The sequence below is a fragment of the Pinus tabuliformis genome, chromosome 2_2 (genome assembly GCF_031772625.1).
Source record: "Pinus tabuliformis cultivar Carrire ecotype Pingquan chromosome 2_2, CPIR1, whole genome shotgun sequence".
NCBI classification, from domain to species: Eukaryota; Viridiplantae; Streptophyta; class Pinopsida; order Pinales; family Pinaceae; genus Pinus; species Pinus tabuliformis.
Window position 1 is genome coordinate 434,055,778 of NC_142300.1, and position 24,578 is coordinate 434,080,355.

Genomic DNA, 24,578 nt, shown 5'->3' on the forward strand with positions numbered 1-24,578 from the left:
GCACTGCTAACTGTTGCATTTCAACCCCTGACACTTATCCATTTCTGCTACTGAAACAGATTCTTTACCATCCCCATCTTCTTCTTGAAATAAACGAACTTTGTTCTTCCAAGGGCCTTGGTAAGGATGCCTACCACCTGTTCTCATGTAGGAGTGTATCTCAACTGTACAGCTCCTCGTTGGACACAGTCTCTGACAAAGTGACACCGAATATCAATGTGCTTTGACCGATCATGAAATATTGGATTCCTCAGTGAGCTTGATGCAACTCTGATTATCACACATGATCCTAGTCGCCTCCATCCTTCTTCTGAATAGGCTCACAAGCAATTTTCTAAGCCATATGGCTTCGCACGAAGTTGTGCTAGCGGCCATATATTCTACTTTAGCTGAGCTTAGAGCTATGGATTTCTGTTTCCTATTGCACCAGGAGGTCATCCCCGATCCAATGTTGAAACAATACCCAGAGGTACTTTTCTGATCTACTGAACTTCGAGCCCAATCTGCATCAGTAAACCCACTCAATCTGATATCATTACTTCTGGTGTACAAGAGTCCATACTCGATTATTCCCTGTATATATCTAAGACCATGTCTGGTTGCTGCCCAATGCGCCCTCTTCGGTTCCACCATGAACTGACTAAGGGTGTTGACAGCGTAACAAATGTCTGGCCTGGTGTTGACTAGATACATCAGGGACCCTATGAGCTATCTGTATAAGGTGGGATCAACATCTTTGTCTTCTAATGCGTCAATTTTCTTCCAGTTGGTGATCATTGTAGTAGCCATCGGCCTACAGTCCTGCATCCTGAATCTCTTCAGTGTCTCTATAGCATATCTCCCTTGTCCAAGGAAGATCTCACCCTTCTGCTGCCAAACTTCCAACCCCATGAAACAATGCATATGTCCCAAATCCTTCATGTCAAATTTTGTGGCTAGATTCTTCCTACAATCCTCGATGAGCCTGGATGATCTTGTCAGGAAGAGATCATCCACATATAATACTAGGACTAGAGGCTCATTTTCAACAACCAGATAGTAGAGACTGTGATCTGCATCATCCTTGACGAACCCCATCTTCTGCAAGTAGCCATCAATTCGACCATACCATGCTCTAGGTGTCTGTTTGAGCCTATACAAGGCTTTCTTCAATCTGCATACGTGAGATTTATTCTCATGTGTCTCAAAGCCTTCTCGTTGTTCAATGTATACTTCCTCTTCTATCACCCCGTTCAAGAATGTCATTTTGACATCCATCTGATGAATCTCCCACCCCATTTGTGCTGCAAGAGATATCACGGTTCTAATAGATATATACCTAGCTACTGGGGCAAAGGTCTCTTCATAGTCTATTCCTTCCTTCTGAGCATACCCCTTAGCCACAAACTTGGCTTTGTATTTTTCCACACTGTTGTATGCAACGTATTTAATCTTATAGATCCATCTCGAACCTACCATTGATCTGTCTTGAGGCCTAGGCATTATTTCCCAGACATCATTCACCATTATAGAGTTGTATTCCTCCACCATCGCATCCATCCAAACTTGATGTTGAGCGGCCTCTTGAAAACTGGAAGGTTCCCCAACCTGACCTAATAAGGCCCGATATCTATTTGGTTTTCTTCGCTCCCTTTTACTATTCCTGGGTGCACCAATGAAATCTTCCGCATCCCGCCGAAGCTGTCGGAGTTCCTAGCTCGTTCTTCCTCTGGTAGTCGGTGCATCTGTTAGCTCTTCCTCTTCCTGTGATTCCTCTTGTTCTGAAGGAGAATTCCTAGTACTGGCTTCCGTTGGTTGAAGTGGTTTGACCAACGGCTCATCTTTTGACTGCTCCTCGAAAGGCATTTCTCGAGATTTTCTGAAGGCCCTATCTTCCATGAACTTCACATCTCGTCGAACTACTACCTTCCTGCTCCCTAGAAGATAGATTCTATATGCCTTAACATTCTCGCCATATCCCATAAGATATCCTTTCTCTGCAGTTTGATCTAACTTCTTCCTCTTCTCCTCGGGGGTACGACAATATGCTAAACTCCCAAATATCCTGAAATGACTGACTTTAGGTGTCTTCCCGGTGAAGACTTGCTCTGGAGTAATCTTGCCCAATGCCTTATGAGGAGTTCTATTCTGGACATAGACTGTCATGATGCACGCTTCTGCCCACAAGAATTTTGGCATATCCTGATCATACATCATAGCCCTAACTGCTTTCACAACAGTCCTATTCTTCCTTTCTGCTACTCCATTCTGCTCCGGATTGTAAGGAGTTGTCCACTCTCTTCTGATGCCCTCCCTAGCGCAAAAATCATTGAATTCCTTGTCAACATACTCAGTCCTTGTCAACATACTCTCCACCATTGACTGAGCACAACACTTTTATTTTCTTTCCTGGCATATTTTCCACTAGAGCCTTGAACTCTTTGAATCAACAGAAAACCTCATCCTTGGTTTTCAAAAAAAAGATTCAAGTCTTCCTGGAATGGTCATCGATGAAGGTCACGAATATTCGGCACCACTAAGAGCTTTTATGGACATCAGTCCGCAGATATCTGAGTGTATCAATCCTAGTACACTCTTGGCCCTATTTTTACTTCTAAGAAACGCTACCTTGGCATACTTTCCCAGAGCACACGCTCTGCATACATCATCTCGTTCTATTCTAAGATCTGGAACTCCTAATACAGTTTTCTTGAGAATTCTCAGGGCCCCATGGTGCAAATGTCCCATCCTTTTGTGCCATAGTTCATTCAAATCCTTGTCTCCATTACTGCCTATCAATGCCATTGGTGATTCTAGCTACAACTGTATAACCTATTACTCCTGATTTTGATCTGTACTTTCTTTTTCCAACTCGGATGTTTTGACGTATACTTTCTCCTTAATGAAGAAAATGTCATAGCCCTTGCTTTGAAGTTGAGATACGGAAAGTAAGTTCATCCCCAGTTCTGGCACATGCAACACATTGGTACCTTGGAACTGCTCTCCTCTTTCTACTTGAAAAACTATAGTACCCTTCCCTACTGGAGTACACTTTGCCTTATTCCCCATGGTGATCAGAAAATTCATTCTTACCTCTTGATAATTTGAGAAACATTCCCGGATTCCTATCATATGCCAAGAAGCTCCACTGTCTATATACCATACCCATGATGATGCAGAGCTTGCTACGCAAGCAACTTCTTCTTCCAATTCGGAAGCCAGCATAGAGAAATCGAAATTTCTATCTCTTGTGCAATCTTTTGAAAATTTGCACGAGTCTCCTGACGTGCATGCCTCTACATCATGATCTTGACCCATAATTGATTTTCCCTTCCTGTCTCTGAAACTTTGCTCCGATACCATGTGAAAATTTCTAAACGGAAATTCTATTACTACAGCAATTAATTTATTTTACCTACTTATTTTCCAACAAGTTAGTTACGAAATCCCTTCAGTAACTATTAAAATAAATTCTACTGCAGATATCACACCATTATACAGAAACAAATACATGCACAAGAATCAAACACATCAACACAGTTATTTTTGAATAATTGTTCCCAGAAAAACCCAATGTGGGAAAACTGGTGCAACGAAGGAGGGTTTTATTAATCTTCAGCAACAATCGTGTTTACAAAAAGATTTTACATAGACACTGGGAGAAAACACCTCAGACTTTCCTCCAAGACTTTCTAACACCCTGGAGGACTTCCTTTCCCTACTGCGTCAGCCCTGCATCATCCTGCCTGGCTCTGCGCTGCTCTGTCCTTCACTACGTCTCCCTCTACGATGTCTCTGAGAGTCCCTGCGTCTCCTCTTCTGAGCTTTCTGACTACTGCTAATCACCCCCTCTTCCTCCACCCTACAACTCTCCCTCTGAAATCGATTTTCCCTTCTCTCTAAAAAATCGATTTTCCATGGGATACTGAGTATCTACTAGTGTATCTCCAAATGACCCTCAAGTCTTCTCTTATACTTTTCCTGTTGATGAATCAACGGCCAATATTAAGTCCCTAGTCAACGGGTAAGATTAAAATAGATTTGATCCTCATCTCTTAGAAGCTTCTCATACTTATCCTTATTAGTACCCATTAATATTTTTATTTTCCTAAGCTTAGACTTAGGAACCCATTAAAAATATTAATTATTTTAATAGCTCCTCATCCGAATGGAATTTCCCAAAACGATTTCAAAGTCTTGGAGAGCTCATGTGCTTTAGCCTCTCCACCAATTTTCATGGCTAGAGCACATCTGATGCTACCCCAAACCAACAAAATCCATTCAAATTTTCATTCTTTCGACCTCGGATGCTAGGAGTATCCCTCGCTCGTACATCCCCCCCCCACCACCCTTCCAGGATCATACAATCAAGTTCATTCCTTGCTCGTACATCCCCCTAGGATCATACAATCAAGTTCATCCCTCGCTCATATATCCCCTCTGGGATCATACAATCAGGCTCCCTAACGGTTCTAGCATACTCTGACAATGAGCCAATGGTCAATTCTCACCACTCATCCTCGACCATCAAACTCAAGCAACCCTAACAACATCAACCTCATCATACAATCTCTCTCTCTCTCTCTCTCTCTCTAAGTTCTTCAGTTGGGTTGTCCATATTTCTAGTCTTATACAAACTCATTTAGTATTTTGCAGTGTTGCACTAATCACCAAAAAATCGTGATAAAATCGTTTTATCAAGATTTTTTCAAAAAAAAAGATAAATTTGGGTTTTTTTTAAAGCCGATTTTTGATGAAAAATCGCGATTTTTTGAAAAAATCATGGAAAAAAAAATAATAATAAACAAAAAAAAAATTATGAGGTGACCCAAGCTACCCCTGTCACCAATAGAGGGCATGGTCTACCTCCTGTAGCTCCTAGTTCTTCAACTTCTAGAGCACAGCAGAGTCTACTACCAACTCCACCGACATCTACATCTAGAGGGGCAAAGGAAATCAATAGTATTAGACTTTAATTATTTGGTTAATTTCATTGTATATGACATTATGACTCACGATATGAGATACATTATTATATTTCCTGTTGATATTTTGAGGCTGAGATGGGAGTCATGAGTCAGGACTTACTATTCAGGACATGATTCATTGTTATGTGTGATGTAGCACAAGAAATTATATTAAACATCTTATATATTAATTCGTTTATCATATTTATGTGTCAATGTATTTATTTTATGTCGTAGATGCTTTAGATATTAAAAAAATTGCAAAAAAATGAATATTTTTGTATGTTACGATTTTTTCCCGATTTTTACCGATTTTTTCCCGATTTTTATGATTTTTTCCGACTTTTTCCCCGCACCAATAATATCCCGATAACGATTAGTGCAACATTGGTATTTTGTATTACCGTAACTATCACGGTTTTATACATATGTTCTGATGCTATACTTATGTAGGTTTCTTTCTTTGTAGTAGTTTTGAAACTTTCAAGGAGATGCACTTGCACTCCCATGTTGTATTCATACTGGTTGTATTCTTCAGCCCCATTGACCTACTTTTGTGGTCATTCATCAAACATCAATAAACTTATCTTATCTTAAAGTCTAACTAGGGTTACTTTGCTTGCAAATTAAACTTGTTACATGCTATAATCCAATTGTGTATTTTGCAATAACATTGTACATATATTTCACATGTATCTTCAATGTTTTTCTTTCGGAGAGCTTAATTTCACTGTTGATAATATCGGCGATATATCGGGGATATTCGAAAATATCGCGATATTTTCTGTTTTGAAAATATCTCGATATTTTCAAAATATCGGCAAAATATCGCGATATTTTGAAAATATCGGCAAAATATCGGCTATATTTAAAAATTTGAAAAATTTATTTTTTATGCTTGCCGATATTTGCCGATATTTTGCCGATATTTTCGCCAATACTTAATTTCAAGACATTTAGTAACAGTTTCCGAAAATATTTCACTTGTAATATTTATACAGATTGAACTACTTCTCCATCTACCAAATAGTATAGTCCAAGATATAGATTATAGAGAGGATCCACCCAAAAAGTTCTTAGATCAACGAATAAGGAATGTCTCATTTATTTGTTGAGATAGATGTTTGGAAACTCCATGGTGCCTATGTGGGTCTGATAGATCATAGCACTAAGACCTATGAAATGATTTTTGCAGTGACTCTTGCCAAGACTAGATCTAAGAAAATTACCTCAACAACAATATCTTTTTGACTACTATCGATGTCTTCCAATAGTGTCTAAAACTTCCAACCTCAGGTGTACACTATAACACGCCATATTTAATTTCAGTTGAACACAATTTTAACATATCCATGGCCTTTACAGAATAAAGCTTGAACTTCGGGCTATCACCAGTTGACCCACATTTTTCACAATAAACTAGTATTTCTTAGTGAGAAAGTGATACATTTTACAGGAGAATAATATAAGCATGGAGATATTGTTAGAAAATAATATAAATATTTATAATATCTCGAAGATTGCTCAAATTTGCAGCCTAAAGATTAACAACCCAAATTCTCTCATATTTACTGATTAAAGAGAACCAAAAATTACACTGCAAGGAGGATAGTATAATCCAATAGCAATGCTCAAGGGATTCATACATACAATCTAAAAATCGTAAACAAATGAATACCAGTCCTCTCATAATATGAATACTCACAATGAACCAGCAATTGCATTGCCAAGAAAAAAACACAATCCAATACTAATGCCAACTTCAGGACCTAGTGCTCGACCAATCAAATAGTAAGGACCGCCACCCTACAAACATGATCAAACATCATTAGTACAAAATAAGCCATTTCTAAAAGCATGTAAATCCATCAAGCAACCATTAAATAACATAAGATATTTTTATTAATGTCCAGCAAATGACCACAAATAGATCAATGGGACTGCTAGGTACAACAGTGTGAGATATAAAGTGGGCGTCCAAAAGCTGCTTCTAGAAAATCATGAGATAATCAAAACTAGCTAATGCTGTTAAAAATATAAACCCCACTTCAACCTTATCAGAACCGGAACTGGCACATGACCAATCGACCCCAAAAACCAAAACCAGGAAAAAGATGGTCTATTTAAAAACATATAAATTTTCACACTCTGTATCTAATAATTTGGATGGTTGATTAAGAAACATCCAGAATTTTTGTATTTGGTGTCTAACAATTTGGATTTATACGGATGAACATGAACATATTTCATATATATATATATATTAAACACCAAATATGAAAACTTTTCTCATATATAAAACAATGCAAGGGTGAATATAGAATATATCACAACAAATCAATACATCTACTCCAAAATGCACAAACATTGAGGCTATAAATGGCCTCTAGATTCAAAAAATAACCATCCTTTAGCCTACAATCAAATCGAACTAAATAATCATCTGAATCTTGATCCTATATATTCTCTGCATGGTTATGCTTGAGATCTTGACTTGATTTTCCTAGAGGTCCTGTTTTTTTTTAACAACGTGGTGAATCGGTAACTGCCAGACCTAATCTAAGGGAGACCCAGGATCAACTATAGTACCAAGAGTACATCCAACACCCTGCACATCCACTATAACACCAAGAGTACATCCAACAACCTGCAAGCCAGATATACTAAATCTTTATGATTTTGGCAAGAGCTGAGACTCACAGATAAGGGGAGTCTACTCCTTGAGCTGCACATCATAACAGTACACTATACTCAATGAGATTTGAACAGTGGCCTCGCAGGTTTCACCCAACGAACCCAGCCATAAAACTACACATCACTGTATGACCTAAAGGTCCTGTTACTCACCAATGTCTAGGGCAATCCCGGGGCTGTCAAACTCTGACAGCACCAGTCAGTTGTAGGGGTGAATCTATTGATTGTCCTGTCGGAAAGAATGACAAGGCAGCCCAAAGTAGCTCTGGTGAAATATTTCAGACCAAATGAGAGGGAAGGGCTAAACACCCTTGCAGGCACTAAATTGAAATATGCCAAGCTGTTTTCCTTTTTGCTGAGATGGATCAAATTCCTGTATAAAGAGCAGAATCAGGGCCAGCAGTAGTTTTTCTAATCCGGGAACTTTGCATATTGGATCATAAAGTCTCAGACCATGTCAAACAGTAGAGAGAACCCTAAGAAGAAGGCCAGGATACAATGATTTGGGTGGTGATCGACAAGCCCAGGTACTGGTGTGCTGTCTAGATCAACAAACCGGGTAAAGAAGCCTCAGAGAGGTATAGCAGTAGTCCTTGTTCTATATAGATCTGTAATAATGATGATCCTGACCCACAGTAAAAGGAGAGAGTTCCTGCAAGTTTGAGGGTTGTTCCAGTGTATTCTCAGAATTGTAATTGTAATGACCCATCATTAAAATAGAGAGCACGAGAATATTAGCATGCATACGATGCATGCATATGATAGCTACATATGCATGTATCGCATGCACTGCACTATTAACTATATTCTAAGTTACCTAAAATATTAAATATCCTGACACCCCTTCATATAGAAAAGTCGCATTTAACCATCAGCCCATATTTCTTAATGCCTCATGATTAATGAGTGCTCACCAATGATATTAAGTTTAAAAGTATAAAGTAAAAGAAAAGGGTTATAAAGAAAATAAATGTAAGGAATTATGTAAAGCCTTAAAAATCAGGTTATATAATTATCTATTTTAAAGAAGTTTTAAATAAAATATATGAAAGAATTATTAAAGGGATAATCTAAAAATCATAATAAAGCATAGGACAAATAATTAAGCATAGGACTTAAGACTTTAATTAAACATATAAAAATTTTAAGCAAAGAAAAAGGGCACATGTTAAAATATCCTGAAGATAAAATCCGATTCTGCATGTTGAGAGGTGTCATTGAGAAGGGAAGCGGTGGGCTCATAGGTGGAGGGAGCAACCACCGTTAATAAAGGGTACATAAGGAGAGGTCGAGGGCATAGAAGGGGGGGTGTTCCTTGCCTTGAGGTGTTCTTTGCTGTAAGTGTATTTGCTGTGAGTGTATTTGCTGTGAGTAGAAAGGAAACTGATTCGGGTGCTGTTGGAGGAGGAAGGTGCTGTTGGAGGAGGAAGGAGAGGAAATTTACACATACTGGTTTGTGAGCCTTACTTGTTTTGAAGTTTCTGGGCACGGGGGAATGGTATGCATCGGTTGAGAAGCATACTGGGTCGAATATCTAGGTATACTCGATTTGGCTGGGTGGTTTTGGTTATTCGGTAATGAGAGTGCGGGAGCAGTTTTGAAGCACCCTCACCGCAACAGCAGTAGCAGGCCAGGTAAGTACTTCTTCAAATCAATAATGGCTCTTTATTTAGCAAGGTCATTACATATGGTATCAGAGCGTTCGTTCAAACCCTGCGACCTAACAGGCCCTACGCAATTTTGTGGTTCAAACCCCCGCCCTTGTGACCAGGGAAATTTTATTAAATAAATTACTGCTTTACTCTTGCATTCGCTTCAACCGCCATGATAAATCTTAGAATTCAGCCCGATGGGAGTAAATAAGTTCAACCCGAGACCTGCGGCTTGGTATCTTGACGAGCATTCCGTGAAATTAATGTTACTTTGCCAAAAATTTGGAGCACAAGTAAGAATTTTCAGGAACTATTTGTGAAGTTCGAACCCGAGACCTGCGGTTTGTTACAGTGACGAACATTCCGTGTATAGATGTGAATATGGCAGAAGTTTGCTTGGAGTCGCAGCACAGGTAATCATTTCGGGAGCGTCAGTGTGTTTCGAATGGGAAACCCGTGGGTTGATATCTCAACGAACATTCTTCGAAATAAATGTAAATTGACCGGAGTGCTTTGATTGACATCATCCACACTCATGTTCAGTTAATATCGGTGAATTTCGAGCCCCAAACCCGTGGTTGTTATCTCGAAGAGCATTCTTTGAAATGGATGACAACCGACAGAATATTGCTTCGAATTCCACTGCACTTAATTTTCCCTTAAAGGCTCCAGGCCGATATTTTTTATTTCCAGGCTGTATGCTTTGTTTTGTGCGATTCATTTGTCACGGGGAACCTCAAGACCCTGGCGCTGATGGCCATAGTTTTGTTATTATGATTCTTTAACTCTGTTTTTTCTTCCTGTTTATTTTCGGTGGATTTGGGATTTTTTTTTTCTTCGTCTTGAATGGAGGACGGAGCTGGGGTCTCTGTAAGGGCTGCTGTCCAAGGCCAATAATTCTAGGGCTGATACAAGCAGTCCTGGGGCACATGCGAGGGTTTCTGAGGGTATGAGGAACGATGGCAACAATAAATTGCAGGGCGGGCGAGGTCAGAGATCGAATCGCAGCAGCGGATTTTTTTTTTCCCGACTTCGTTTAAGGCGATATCGAGTTATATAAAGAGCGCCACTAGCGTGGTCTCCACTCTTCGCTCTGCCGGAACCTCCGTTGCCTCTTCCATATCCCATGCCGAAGATGACAGCCCTCGTGACCAGGGGTGCCAAACTTGTGTTTCTTTAAAATTAAGTCGAGGAATATTGGAGCTGTTCGAATTCTTCTATCACAATTCAAAACTAACGAATTTAGTCAACAATTCAGCGGGCATTTCAGTTTGATATTCGGCGAACATCAAGATAGCAAGATCGATGAATTATTTTTATTCAGATGCATTTTTAAGAAAACGATGCCCGTTTGTACGAGAAAAGCCGACAGGGCTGCAGAAGGTGTCATTGTCTCAGCAGAGATCGGGGTAGTGAAATCGTATTGAAAAGTATGATATTCATAGTTCAACAGAGACGTTAATTTGCCAAGCTCAACAGAAACTTTCATTTCCAAGGCTGCAGGTCCGCTTTCTGTTCTTAACTTTCGTGGTCTCGTCTGAGCCGCACGGGAAGACCTAAGTCGATCGATTGATGTCACTCTGGTAAACACTTGTCTCGGAGATCTTCTAATCAGGACTTCTTTTGCCAACTAGCGGATTGATCTGTCCGTTAACGCGTCGACTTTAACTTTCGCGATTTGGGAGAATTGTGGCATTGGACACTGAATATGGAGCAATTCATATAAAGGTAGGCACAAATTCCAACCAAAGGTTAAATTATGCTATATAAATCTTAGAACAAATTTGCAAGAACGATTTTTGTATTGTAAGATTGCAGGTACAAATGGAATGACACTTATGCTTTTCTCAGGCATGTACAACTGATTAAATTATGCTTGGATGATTTCAATTAAATGGCTCCATGACACTGTTTGTAGGATTTAACAGTCAATTTGTAACCAAAGGTAAATAAGAAGTAAAAGTTAACATTCTAGATTAGATATAAGAGATATTTTGTCCTAAATTCATAGTGATAATGTAGTTAAATCTACGGAAAGCAACATTAATTAGTATCACTATCAACTTTTCTATTTCTTTAAATTTTTTCATAACACTGATTTGGCATCTTATAGGTAGTCTAGAGCAACCTAGTACCTAATAAAGTGACATTGCTGGCATGCAATGTATTTATGGAACTTATTGTACAACTTTTCATGGTTTTTGACAAATTCAGAACATGAATAGGAGTTTTAGCTTGCTCTTGAACTCACAATTAACATTTTATAGTAACTTAGTAAGATATTCTATTGCTAAGATGTATACCTTTTAAGTTGTGTACGAACCTTCTTGAGATTGTCAAGTTGCTCTCAAGTATTAACTACTTTAAGGTGCTATTTGCTATTGTATGACCTCTTTTCCATGGTAAGTTTGTATGGGAAATTCATAGCATATAATGGCTTGCTTATTTTTGTTTCACAAAATTTCCTGTTATCATGCAGACCTGCACAAACAAATCTGCTTGATAATTCTAGATAGCCAACCTCGTTATGGTTGGAAGCCTCTCCATTTGAGTCTTACGAGGTGGTGTTAATTTTAGGGCTGCTATTGCAGTTAGAATATTATTTTGATATACAGATTTTAGTTTGTTTCTGCATTGTTATTAACATTACTGGTATTGTTTAGGAAGGTGAGAATGTTGTGCTTTTATCAAAACATGTTCTGCTTGTGTGGGTATTGTCTTTTCAGTATAAATGTGCTGTATAATTTGTTTTTCCACTGCATTGGTTTACTTCTTCATGTATAGATTTTCCATTTCATAATTTAAACAGTATACTTCTATGTGTGCCATTTTATACAAATATGTGATACTTGGTTGGCTTTTGGCTGTTGTCTGAAATTTTGAACTTTGAATGGTGTTCCTGTTCCAGTAGGGTAAGACCAATCTTTCCTGGTTTTGATAGAATAATTAGGATCAAGGCTCAACATTTGCTTGCATTGTAACCTTAGTATATGATACTCTGCTTGAAGCAGAACTTAATCTTCTAGTTGAAATAGTACCATCTAGGGCTCTGGCTTTGCTGTCTTCAGCATGTGAGGCTTAAAGTTGCCGTTTGGATGTTCATATTCCGACCATTGTTAATAAATGATAAGATGAAGTACTATGTGTCTAGTCACAGTAATTATTTTGCTAAATGAGCAGATTTTCTCCTGATCTAAATGATCCTTCCAATCAACTTGTTCAAATCTTATCCTCATTTGGAGTTCCTGTTCTCATCATACATGAAGCAAGGAATGATAATAAGAATCATAGCATGCATTTAAAATTGTCAGCAATCCATGCAAAATAATTAACATGTCCCCGATTCTATGAAAATGGGTCCTCTGGAGTCTGAATAATTAACGTCTATGACAGAACTAAAATGAATCTTCTATGTGTGAGGCTTCTGTCAGGAATACTGTTCAATATACTCTGTGTCCAAAGCATTTAGTTTCATATCTAAATATGGAAACTGTACCATACAAGAGCACTTGTTTGAGAGAATGTGAAACCTTCATTTGAGTGACAAAAATGATTTGTACTTTGTATATGACATCTGAATTGGCTGTCATTTGTTGTGATTGGTAGGTCGTCTGTTGAAGTTTTATGCTGCCTCTTGTTGCATTTCTGGTTTTCTTTCATGGCTTGTGCCTTTCGTGTTTGCCTAGGAAGATTTCTCATCTTACTGTCACTATTATTATTGTTTGCATTCCTATAGTCAAACTGTTACAGGTAAGTTACCAGGATACATCATACAGTTATGGAGCCTGATATAGTTTCATATTCAGATACAACAACTTTCAAAAAAAAAAAAAAAAAAAAAATAAATAAATAAATTTTTTTTTTTTATACATTTGAATGTGAGATATATAATGTTAAAACACATAACAGAGATATATGGAAAACAAATACCATGAAGCAAATCCAAGATTTTGTAGATACTGCTACAAGGCTAGAACTTTAGCATAAGGAGATGCTATTAAAGATCTTTTCTACCGTTCGGAGATTTAATGTGCTTACTCATAGTTGTGTGTGAAAAGATAATGTCCTCTTCCTATAAATTCTAGACTTGCTTCACATCAGTTTGAAAGTGTCATCGGTATATTTAAGGCAGCAAATATTCTGACTATTTGACTTCCATGAAACATTGAGGAATAGAGATATTTTATACACTGGATTTCAACACTGAAAGATAATTTTGTTATCAATATGGTTATATTTGTAAGTGTCATCTCTAAGCCAGACGAATCTGAAAAGCAGTCTAACATATCATGTTGGAGGGTAGAAGAATGATGTTCTCAGGAAATACAATTTTCCCAAAACTACTAGATACTCTTCACTGCTGCCTCCAATCCATTGAATTCAATGCAGTGCTATATTAGAGAACTGTAGAATTTCATTTTTCTACCATAACATCTTGTATGTTTTCTTTAATCTGTTTGTGCATGCTGAAAGTTTGATCAAGAATAATTGGCAAATAATAGTTTTAAACAAGCTAATTGATCTTCATGGAGTTCAAGGGTGTATTCTCAAAGCTCAAGTATGACATGGTATAATGGTGCAGACATGGTATAATGGTGCACCATGCATGCAGCATTAGGCTCCAGATTCTCAGAAATAGTTTCCTTTTCTTATGGTGTTGTGAAGTTCCTCTCTTACTGCTACTACTGTACATTTTTGTGACTTTTGCTGTTTTTGATGCTTACTGATGGATTATACTTCCTCTAGAGCCTGAAAACATGATGTTGTAGTTTACATTTTTTTAAAGTATAACCATAATTTATTAATATGTCTTTCTGCACACATTGTATAAATTGGTCAAGATTATCTATGCAGAATGTCAAAAGTCTCATCTCCACTGATTTAAGGAACCATTTTTCTATTCAAAATGCTCAACGTTTTGAGACCAATGAAAAGTCTTTTGAGGACTGAAAACCAAGAGAAATTTGAATCAAGCTTCTGTTATTTTGTTATTATTGACATGCAGCTGTTGGTGTGTTTAAAATAGAACGTTTCCTCTCTAAAATTAATTTCGAAAACATCTATTAAATCACCAGGCATGTTTTATATAATAGAATACACAGCAGAATATAGCAATCTTATCCCCTAAATGGTTTAGACTTTAGAGTACCATAGCAAGCTCTTTTATTTTATTTTATTTTTGTCAAAAAGCAAATTCCTCTGAAAGCATTTTAGTTTGAAGCTTACAGACATCTTTATATAAATTATATAAGATCTGGATTGCATTGGATAACTATTTAAGTGAGATGGTATGCTCCTCATGGTTTTGAACCATTATCTGTTGTTGTTTATAGTCTAATCTAGCCTTTCTCTGGTCTTCTAACCTTAATGTTTGGGTCTATCAGCTACCTTAGTGTGTATCCCTAAATTGATAAGGTGACTATTACTCTGTCCCTTCCGGTTCCTAGGCATAATTGTAGTTTTGGTTTCTACCAGAAATCTGCAGTTACCTCTGTGAATTGCTTATACCTGGAACCCTTTTTCTTTTACATATATGGTTATGCCGCTTAGCTTTTATCTAAAAATCTGTTGAAAATTAGATTCATCTTCTATCAAGCGGAAATGTCCTTGAAAATTAGACATGTTCTTTACCTATCTTATTTTGGATCATGTTGAATGTAACTTCATTAGGGGAATATTTTAATTTGATTTAAGTTTGTCATCATTTTCATTTCCCTGATATTTATACGAGTTTCCTAAGTCCTTACAGTCCCTAGGTGATGTAAGCACCTACATGATAATTGCAACATTGTATGATATACTTAAAATTATTCAAAGGACATAGATTTAAAGCAGATGCTACTTGATGCTGTGAATTCCTTGAGGATATGGACTTCCTGATGATGATAATATGGACGAGATTAACTCCTTGAAGAGTTGAACAAAAGGAGTTGACATATTCTCTAGAGATAAGTACTTTCTTGAATATTTTGATGTTATTCTCTTGTATTTGTATACTTTGCTTGGATGGATTCGTTTTTATTATTATTTATGCTCCTATAACAAACAATGGGTAATGGGTAATGATGTTTATATTCTTACAATCTTCTAGATATTCATTTTAATGTTTAGTCATCCTCCTTTATAATTACCAGGGGGCTCACTCCTCTGTACCTGTCAAACAGCGTAGATATTTCTCTTTGACTTCTCGACATAGGAGATGTATTTGAGTTTGTATAAATTATTCTATGAGACCTTTCTTCAAGTTGTATGAAAACTTCTGTAGGTGTTTTCTTAATAGTTTTTACTTCAGAAAATATATTCAGTGGACAAATAACATTCAAAAGAGACCTCTAAAGAGTCACATATAATATCTTCCTTACTCAAAAGAGACCTCTAAAGAGTCACATATAATATCTTCCTTACTCAAAATTACCCCAAGTGACTGTGTACCTGTTAATTAGTTTCTGAACTAATCAAATTCTTTTGCATTTTTAGCCTTTATTTCTTGCTCCTTATTTATGATCGCATTTTTACCTACTTGAAATCCCTTATCTCATTATCCTTTATAGAAAGCATCTTTTGAGATTATCAATTTCTTGATATTAATGCTCAGACGTGACAAAGTCTCTGCTAACTTCTATGATGGATTCCCTCTGTAGTCGTTGCTTCAGTAGTGATTGCTGCACATATATGCTCACTCTTCTCTTTTACTTAACTTTTGATCCTGTTTTCATATCTGTTTATTTTGGTCGATAAACAGGGATAACAATTGTTGTTTCTCTTTCTGTACTGTCTCTGGTGTTTGAACCTGCTCTAGAGCTGATATTTTGAGTTTTCTCCTGAGCACTTGAAAATCTGTAACTCTTGATCTAATCAAGGCTTGTATTAATGAGGAATCATTTGGATTTGCACCCAATTTGATTACAACTTGCTCCAAAATTATCTATTCTCATCTGTTTTATTTTCGTGGAAATTTTCTTCTTATTTTCAGCTGGTTGGTCCTTTGGTTAACATATTTTCTAATTTTAAAGCATTAGTAGCTGTATTAGCTAAGCTTTTTGCGTAACATTCAGACCTAATATAGCAAATAGATAAGCGATGAATACAACCTGAGCAAAGCTTCCATGAGCATAAATTCAACCCATAGGGCCAAGGTATTGAAAGAGTACTACTATTTTAAAGATAGAGCAGTGTTCGGTGTATTATTGTTAAAGGAAATGTTCAGTTCAAAATATGTTCCCCAAACGTGTTGCATACCATACTTGAGCTAGGTATTTCAATCAAATTATATATAAAAGAACACACCGAGTAACAGTATTGTTAAAAAGAAGGAATTGAGATTTGTCTTCGCTAATGACTATCCATATGAAGCATTTTGTTACCAAGTAAGACAATAACCCAGTTAATTGTTACTGGAGCAAACACATTCAGATCAATGACAGCTTGGAACATAACGATATGTGTTCGTAAGATCAAAAATCAAGTATCAGTTAGTAATTTAAAGTCATGAGTTTTATGCACTAACAATACACGAAAGAATGATTATATTATGAATATGAAGGCTAATGACATGAATAGATTATGGCAAGGTATGTTATACTTTAGATAACATGTATGAAATATACATAAGCTATGTGTTTTTGAAAATATTAATGTACGTGTTATAAATGCATGGACAAGTGTTTATGATTGCAGATAAAATCCCATTACCGAAATGACCACGTGATGACAGAAACTTCAGAACAATTAAGGCTCAAAGAGATTCCATGATAGGGTATTAACCCTGATTCTACTGGGAGGGGTGGAGGTGTTGCCCACCGTTTATCCTCCGAACCCTGGAGTCATGGGAGGACTGTGCGAGTCACGCTCCCCTAGACGTGTGATGATGACTGCCAGATGCCTACTAGGGATCAGGTCGGTATAGCCAACGCTGTCACCCTTGGAGTTTATGAATGGTAGGGTCAGTACAACTGACGCCATGGCATACTCCAGTAGAGGACGGATAGGATGGGAGCGGAAGAGATTAGGAAGGATAGGATGATGTAGTGATAGCCTGGGGGGGGGCCTGAGGAAGTAGAACATGATCATTAAGTTATAAACCTAAAAGTATTCAAAACACCAATTTTATAGTGTTCTCACATTAAGTAAAAATTTAACCTCAATACTCAATCCGAGCAAGAATGTACTAATCACTATTATAAGTATTGAACTCTAACTTCGGGACGAAGTTTTCTGAAGGAGGGGTGTATGTAATGACCCATCATTAAAATAGAGAGCACGAGAATATTAGCATGCATACGATGCATGCATATGATAGCTACATATGCATGTATCGCATGCACTGCACTATTAACTATATTCTAAGTTACCTAAAATATTAAATATCCTGACACCCCTTCATATAGAAAAGTCGCATTTAACCATCAGCCCATATTTCTTAATGCCTCATGATTAATGAGTGCTCACCAATGATATTAAGTTTAAAAGTATAAAGTAAAAGAAAAGGGTTATAAAGAAAGTAAATGTAAGGAATTATGTAAAGCCTTAAAAATCAGGTTATATAATTATCTATTTTAAAGAAGTTTTAAAATAAAATATATGAAAGAATTATTAAAGGGATAATCTAAAAATCATAATAAAGCATAGGACAAATAATTAAGCATAGGACTTAAGACTTTAATTAAACATATAAAAAAATTTCAGGCAAAGAAAAATGGCACATGTTAAAATATCCTGAAGATAAAATCCGATTCTGCATGTTGAGAGGTGTCATTGAGAAGGGAAGCGGTGGGCTCATAGGTGGAGGGAGCAACCACCGTTAATAAAGGGTACATAAGGAGAGGTCGAGGGCATAGAAGGGGGGGTGTTCCTTGCCTTGAGGTGTTCTTTGCTGTAAGTGTATTTGCTGTGAGTGTATTTGCTGTGAGTAGAAAGGAAACTGATTCGGGTGCTGTTGGAGGAGGAAGGTGCTGTTGGAGGAGGAAGGAGAGGAAATTTACACATACTGGTTTGTGAGCCTTACTTGTTTTGAAGTTTCTGGGCACGGGGGAACGGTATGCATCGGTTGAGAAGCATACTGGGTCGAGTATCTAGGTATACTCGATTTGGCTGGGTGGTTTTGGTTATTCGGTAATGAGAGTGCGGGAGCAGTTTTGAAGCACCCTCACCGCAACAGCAGTAGCAGGCCAGGTAAGTACTTCTTCAAATTAATAATGGCTCTTTATTTAGCAAGGTCATTACAGTAATTGTCTGAGGTGTGCCATTACATGGCCCAGCGCATTACAGGTTAGTAACAGAGGATACCTATGATACAGGATATTGTCACAGTATTCATGGGTCTGATCTGTAGTAGGGTGCATCCAGCATGTAATCACTTCAGGGTGGCCTACAAAGAACGTTAATGGACTGCCAGACTTGTTAATAGGCTGCACAGAGGCCGCAGAGCCCTTGTATTGGCGGCAGATCAATTGTTCAAATCATGGTTTTAAAACCTGGCCGGGTTGAACCGGTACCCGGTCAAACTGGCTAGCTCATTAGGCTCGGAGGTCGTCCCAGCCAATGACCCCAGTTTGATGCCAAACCAGCCATGAACCAGCCAGTTTGGTACCAAACCAGCATAAACCAGTATGACCCGGCCAGTCCCGTCATAACCCGGCCAGTTCATAAAACAGCCACTTGTGTGTGGCCATGGACCCACAGAATAGCGGTTTTAACTGGCTGTGAGTGGTTTCTAGGGGCTGTTTCGCTCCAAAAACAGCCCCTCCAAGCTTATAACACCATACCTAGCCTCTCATTTGCCACACACATCTCATTTGGAGTGTTTGTGAGCTTCATTGTCAGCTTGGAGAGTGCTGAGTTTTTGCAGCAGTGTAACAGCAGAGAGTTTGGGCTGTGTTTGTCATCTTGGAGCTAAATTTGATCCTGATTTTGATATTGATGCCATGAAATTGGGGGGGTTGATCCCAATGCAGATCTTATAGTGCCAATGGAACCAAAAACAGCAGATGAATCAAGCAAAGGCAAACAACCAATGGGCAGCACTAGGCATGCAGCTCAACCAATTCATGCTTCTATTAGGTCTAGTTTTGCTGCTGCTACTATTACTACTGAGGTTGCAGAGGAGTCAGACTCTGAGCTAGAATATGTTTATGTAGCTCCTGTTGATGATCCCATGTCATGTAGTGTGATGAGTTTGATGAGGAGTGACCATGTTGATCACTAATATGCTAAGTTGCACAATATAGGGAAACACGTACAAGTTTCTGAAACGAGTACGGGTATGAAACATGACCCTCCCCCCTCCCGCCCAAAATTTTGGAAACAGGAAAACGTGATACATATATATATATATATATATATATATATATATATATTAGGACATTTAAAATATGTTATGTGCAATCATAAAGCAAACATGATACATTATAATTTATTATATCATGATTAAATTGTCCAATGTCAATGTATAAACTATAAGTCTCTAAATTTACATCACATTTACTCATGAATGATCACATAATGAAAAGAGAAATATCCAAAATTGGTCTTTATTATATATCCAAATTTCAAAATCAGCCTTTATTATATATATGAGGCTGCAAGTAGAATTAAGACTATGACGCTGCAAGTACTATAAAGACTAAAGACTAATAGACTTCAATCTTCATCCTCATCATCATAATCCTCATCAAAAATAGAAGCAGACGCATGCTCAACAGTGGATGGTGGAGTTGAAGAAGATGATTGGCCAATTCTACTTCTAGGCTCTCAGTATTCAATATTCAAGGCAGCAAGAGAGACCTCCTGTTGTCGCACGGATTGACACGACAACGCTCAGACCGGGGGCTGTCACTCTGATCCCCGATCCCTCCGTTTAAGCCTGTCTCCCGTGGCTAAGGGGGGTAGTCCCTGTGAGGTGATGAGACCAACTGTCGACCAGTTGGTTGGGAGACACGAGATACGATATAAAAAGCACTAAAATGATTTGATTAATTGAGCAGACCAGTGCCTTAAGAGATTATTGTTAAAATGATTACTTGTTAGATATAGAAAAATAAACCGTGAACAACAATCATTTGTCATCAAAAGGTATCAGCGAAATCACATAACCAAACGATATCCAGCGACTGAGAATTTTTGAAAAAAGATAAATGCTTTAAACCACCACGAGAATCCTAGACCATTAACTAGATATCATATTCGCATCTTGACTTGAAAAATTCAGATCTTAAGATATAACATGAAAAACAACTGAAACTGGCAAAAATGATTTTCCAAATTTTTTATGTGATAAAATGAAACCTAAAAACCCTAAACCCTGATAAAAACTGCATAAAGCAAAAAAATTGAAACCCTAGATCAGAGAAAATTGAAACCCTAAGACAACTGATTAATTTACAGATTTGGCCCCTTAACAGCTAGATTCAGCAATAAGAACGGAAATATTTTAACGAAACGAAAATTTCAGATTTGTCACTGTGAAGAACTTCAGAAAATTTCTCATGCAAATCAAATAAATAAACCGAATGATAGACCCAGGATCAAATCCAACTGGGCTCAGCAAAAAATGCTTGCGGGAGTTGGCTGGTTCAGCCGAGAACTTCCCCGAACGCCCACAAAATTCCTTCAGAAAATGTTTTATGCACAGCTCAAAACAACCGTCAACAAAGAGGGCAAAAATGCTGCTAGATCTCAAACAGTAATGGAGATACCTGCCATTACTTCAGAAACCCTAACAGCACCCAAACCCCAGCAAGTGAACAAGATACCTGTGCTCACAATACTCTATAAGAAGCTAATATTAATGGCTGAAAATAACATATGCAAAAAATGAAATGATCTCACAGCATTCCAAGAGAGTAACACCAGCAAGATATGGACCCCAAAGTCTTCCTTTATTAACCAGAAACAGATTTACAAGAGAGCTTCTTCAGTCTTAGACTCACAGATCGAATGAATCTGAAATGACCAGCTAAGACCCTATATAAAGGAAATGATCCCAACGGCTAGTTCGAATGATCCATGTAGAAATGATCTCGACCGTTGATGAAGATCAAGACATCTCTTGATCTCATCCGTCGATTTATTCAATTTATTATTTTATTATTATTTTTTAAATTTTTAAATTTTTAAATTTTTTTTATTATTTTTTATTTATTTCATTTTTTTAAATTTTTAAATTTTATTATTATTTATTATTTTATTATTATTTTTTAAATTTTTAAATTTTTAAAATTTTTTTTTATTATTTTTTATTTATTTCATTTTTTTAAATTTTTAATTTTTTTTTTATTATTTATTATTTTATTATTATTTTTTAAATTTTTAAATTTTTTATTTATTTTATTATTTTTATTCATTTTTTTAATTTTTTAATTCATTTTAAAATGGATCATCGAACTAAGCCTTCGGAAACATCACCTAGGACCTAGGACTTAGGACTCATGAGGGGACTTAAAACATTTTTCGACCCTTAGGACACATTACATCATGACTTTTACAATTTACATCTCAAGGGGACAAACCCACTTAATACAGACCCTCACAAAACACCCAGTTCTGCGACACAACTATAATCTAGCAGATTAACACACTAGGATTCTCCTAAAGTTCTAATGACAAAATGCATCCCGGCTTTGGGGTTCAGGTTTGAAGGAAAACTCTGCCGATCATAGATCGGTGAGACAAAAAACCTTTCGGGACATAGATTATCATAGAAAGTTAGGTCCACCTAGGCAATTTTACATACATGACTCTGATCTGCTTAGATTATTTACAATTCATACATGCAGACTGAGTTTACAAGCAAGAAGATCAAGCTGCTGATGACTGTAGGATGGCACGGACACGCTGATCAGGTGCTGCCCTTTTCTTGCAAAGAAAAAGGGGGGGGGGGGGGTACTGCATGGGTAGTTGACCAGTAGAGGTCAACATCTGGCTCTACTTGGGGACACGTTGCTGCTTGCAGGAATGTGAGAATCCAGAATCTGCATCCATACAACACAAAAATAAGTAGCGTCCATCCAAAAATCATCATATACATTAAGCACAAAAAAGATAAAAGCTCCTCATTTATTAACTAATCTAGAAAAGCAAATCTAATCCTAAAACAGAAATAAAAATGCGGAAAAACAAGGAGTAGGGTTAGAAATACGATACAAAAGATGCCCCATGGCATCAGATGTGTTCAATATAGTGCATACTGAGCATTTGCCTGCTTTCAGGCAAATCTGTCGGCTGCTTGTCGGATGTGCCATGTCCAATTCTGCATATGGTAGGACTCTTTCCTATCCGAAAATCAAGCTGCTCGCGGCCGTCTGATGCATCAAATCTTCGTCTAATCTTCTTTCTCTTACGTTTTTTCTTTCTGGTAGGCTGAATCACTGATGATCTGGTACTTTCTGTTTCAAAGCTATCAGATGAAGTATGTAAGATATGCGTGCTATGTCTTTCTTCATCTTGCATCTGATCTTTATCATTCTTAAGTTTGTCTGGATCACCCTCAATCAACCATCTTTCAATCGAATCAACAACCTCCCAATAATAAGATGAATCTTGTTGCGGCAAATGAGAAGACTCCTGATCTGTTGATGTTTGCTGGTTTCTCTTATCCTCTGCCAGTTGCTGAAACCTTTGAACTTGTATTTTAATGGCATCCATCTGACTAGAGTGTTCAACCTTTGTAGCACTGATTTGTCTGGCATGGTGTTCTTGCATATCTTTTATTACTTTAACATTCTCTTCCTTTACGTCCATCAAGCAATGCTGCATGAAATTTATTTCTTCTTTATGATTCGCTTGCATGTCAGCCAACTGATTATTATGATTGAATGTCATGATAGTCATTTCCTCATCCATAGTGAATAACTTATTTTGCATAGAGTCAATTTCCCTATCATGATCAGTTTTCATGGTCACCATATTTTCCTCTAAGACTGACATCTTGCTTTGCATGATTCTAATTTCTGTTTCACATTTAGTTTTTATGGCCTCAATTTCCTTAGCATGCTGATTTTGCGTGACCTCAATCTCCCTATTACGTTTTTCCAGATGGGTGCATAAAGTTTTGACATCATTGACGTAATTAGTTTGATTGCTTTCCATATTTTTCACCAGCATCATTAAATCTCGTATAATTTGCTTTTGCTCTTCCCTTTCATTGTCATTTGTCCCTGATTTTTCACTATCATGAACTGCAATATTTCCGGTGGATGACACATTCTGACATGATGAATCGTCTTGGGGTCTTTCAGCTGGACCTCTTATCAAATTACTTTCATTCTGTTGCACAATTTTAGAGGCAGAAGGCAAGCTGTTTGGATAACCATATTTATCTTTAAAAGCATCAATAATGTCTTCTAAAGAAGTGAAAGATTCCTTAGGAAAACTGTTAAACCAATTCAAAGCATCATCTTCTAAAGAAAGGACAAATAGACGCATTTTGATATCTTCATGATTAAATTGAGGGGATCTGCAATATATGATCATGATGCGATCAAACAAGCCTAGATGCCTTCTAACAGCGATTGGATCACCACCTGAAAAGATAGGTAATTTAGAAATGGCCTCTTCTGGAAAATCATGGAGATGGTGAATAAAACGACATGGTTTAAATGAATAATCCATGATAAATAATAGGAGATCAAATGGATGATAGAACTAGATCTCTGCACAAGAAAATCAAAAGATGAAAGAAGTGGAGTCGCCACTTGAACAACGAATCTGATTCTAGGATCCAAAAAGTAACCACAAGCAGATATGAGGAAAGCTTCTTGTCTGGGAAAAATGAGAAAGTGGAGTCGCCACCCAAACAAGAAACAGACCGAAGAGATGCTACTGATATGGCGAAAAATAAAGCAATAAAAGATCCAATTGATAACCCAAAAGGTTGAATTTGCCAGCTCAAAATGAGAGATGAGAAAGATGAGAAGGTGAATGTCGATGAAACTCCAGGAACAGAAAAGCTCTGTCCCTGGCAACGGCGCCAAAAAATGTTGGCGTTGCCGGCTCAAATGAATGATAAAAAGATGAACGATGAATGATGAAAAGTCGTTGAAACACCAAGGACAGAAAAACTCTATCCCCGGCAACGACGCCAAAAAATGTTGGCGTTGCCGGCTCAAACGAATAATAGAAAGATGAAAGATGAATGATGAAAAGTCGTTGACACACCAGGGACAGAAAAACTCTATCCCCGGCAACGGCGCCAAAAAATGTTGTCGCACGGATTGACACGACAACGCTCAGACCGGGGGCTGTCACTCTGATCCCCGATCCCTCCGTTTAAGCCTGTCTCCCGTGGCTA

General features: G+C 37.5%; 1 protein-coding gene across 4 annotated transcripts in view; it reads right to left on the minus strand.

Moving 5' to 3' along the window:
• The window catches only part of LOC149193118 (cation-chloride cotransporter 1-like), a 291,136-nt gene that overhangs the window by 123,270 nt on the left and 143,288 nt on the right, over positions 1-24,578 (minus strand). For all 4 annotated transcript variants that reach the window (XR_016254409.1, XM_089404786.1, XM_089404785.1 and 1 more), the window contains exon 5: positions 6,652-6,752. Coding sequence is in view for 3 of the 4 variants with exons in the window: in XM_089404786.1 (XP_089260912.1) it covers positions 6,652-6,752 (101 nt within the window). In the remaining variant the exon portion in view is untranslated. The remainder of the gene's footprint in view (positions 1-6,651; positions 6,753-24,578) is intronic.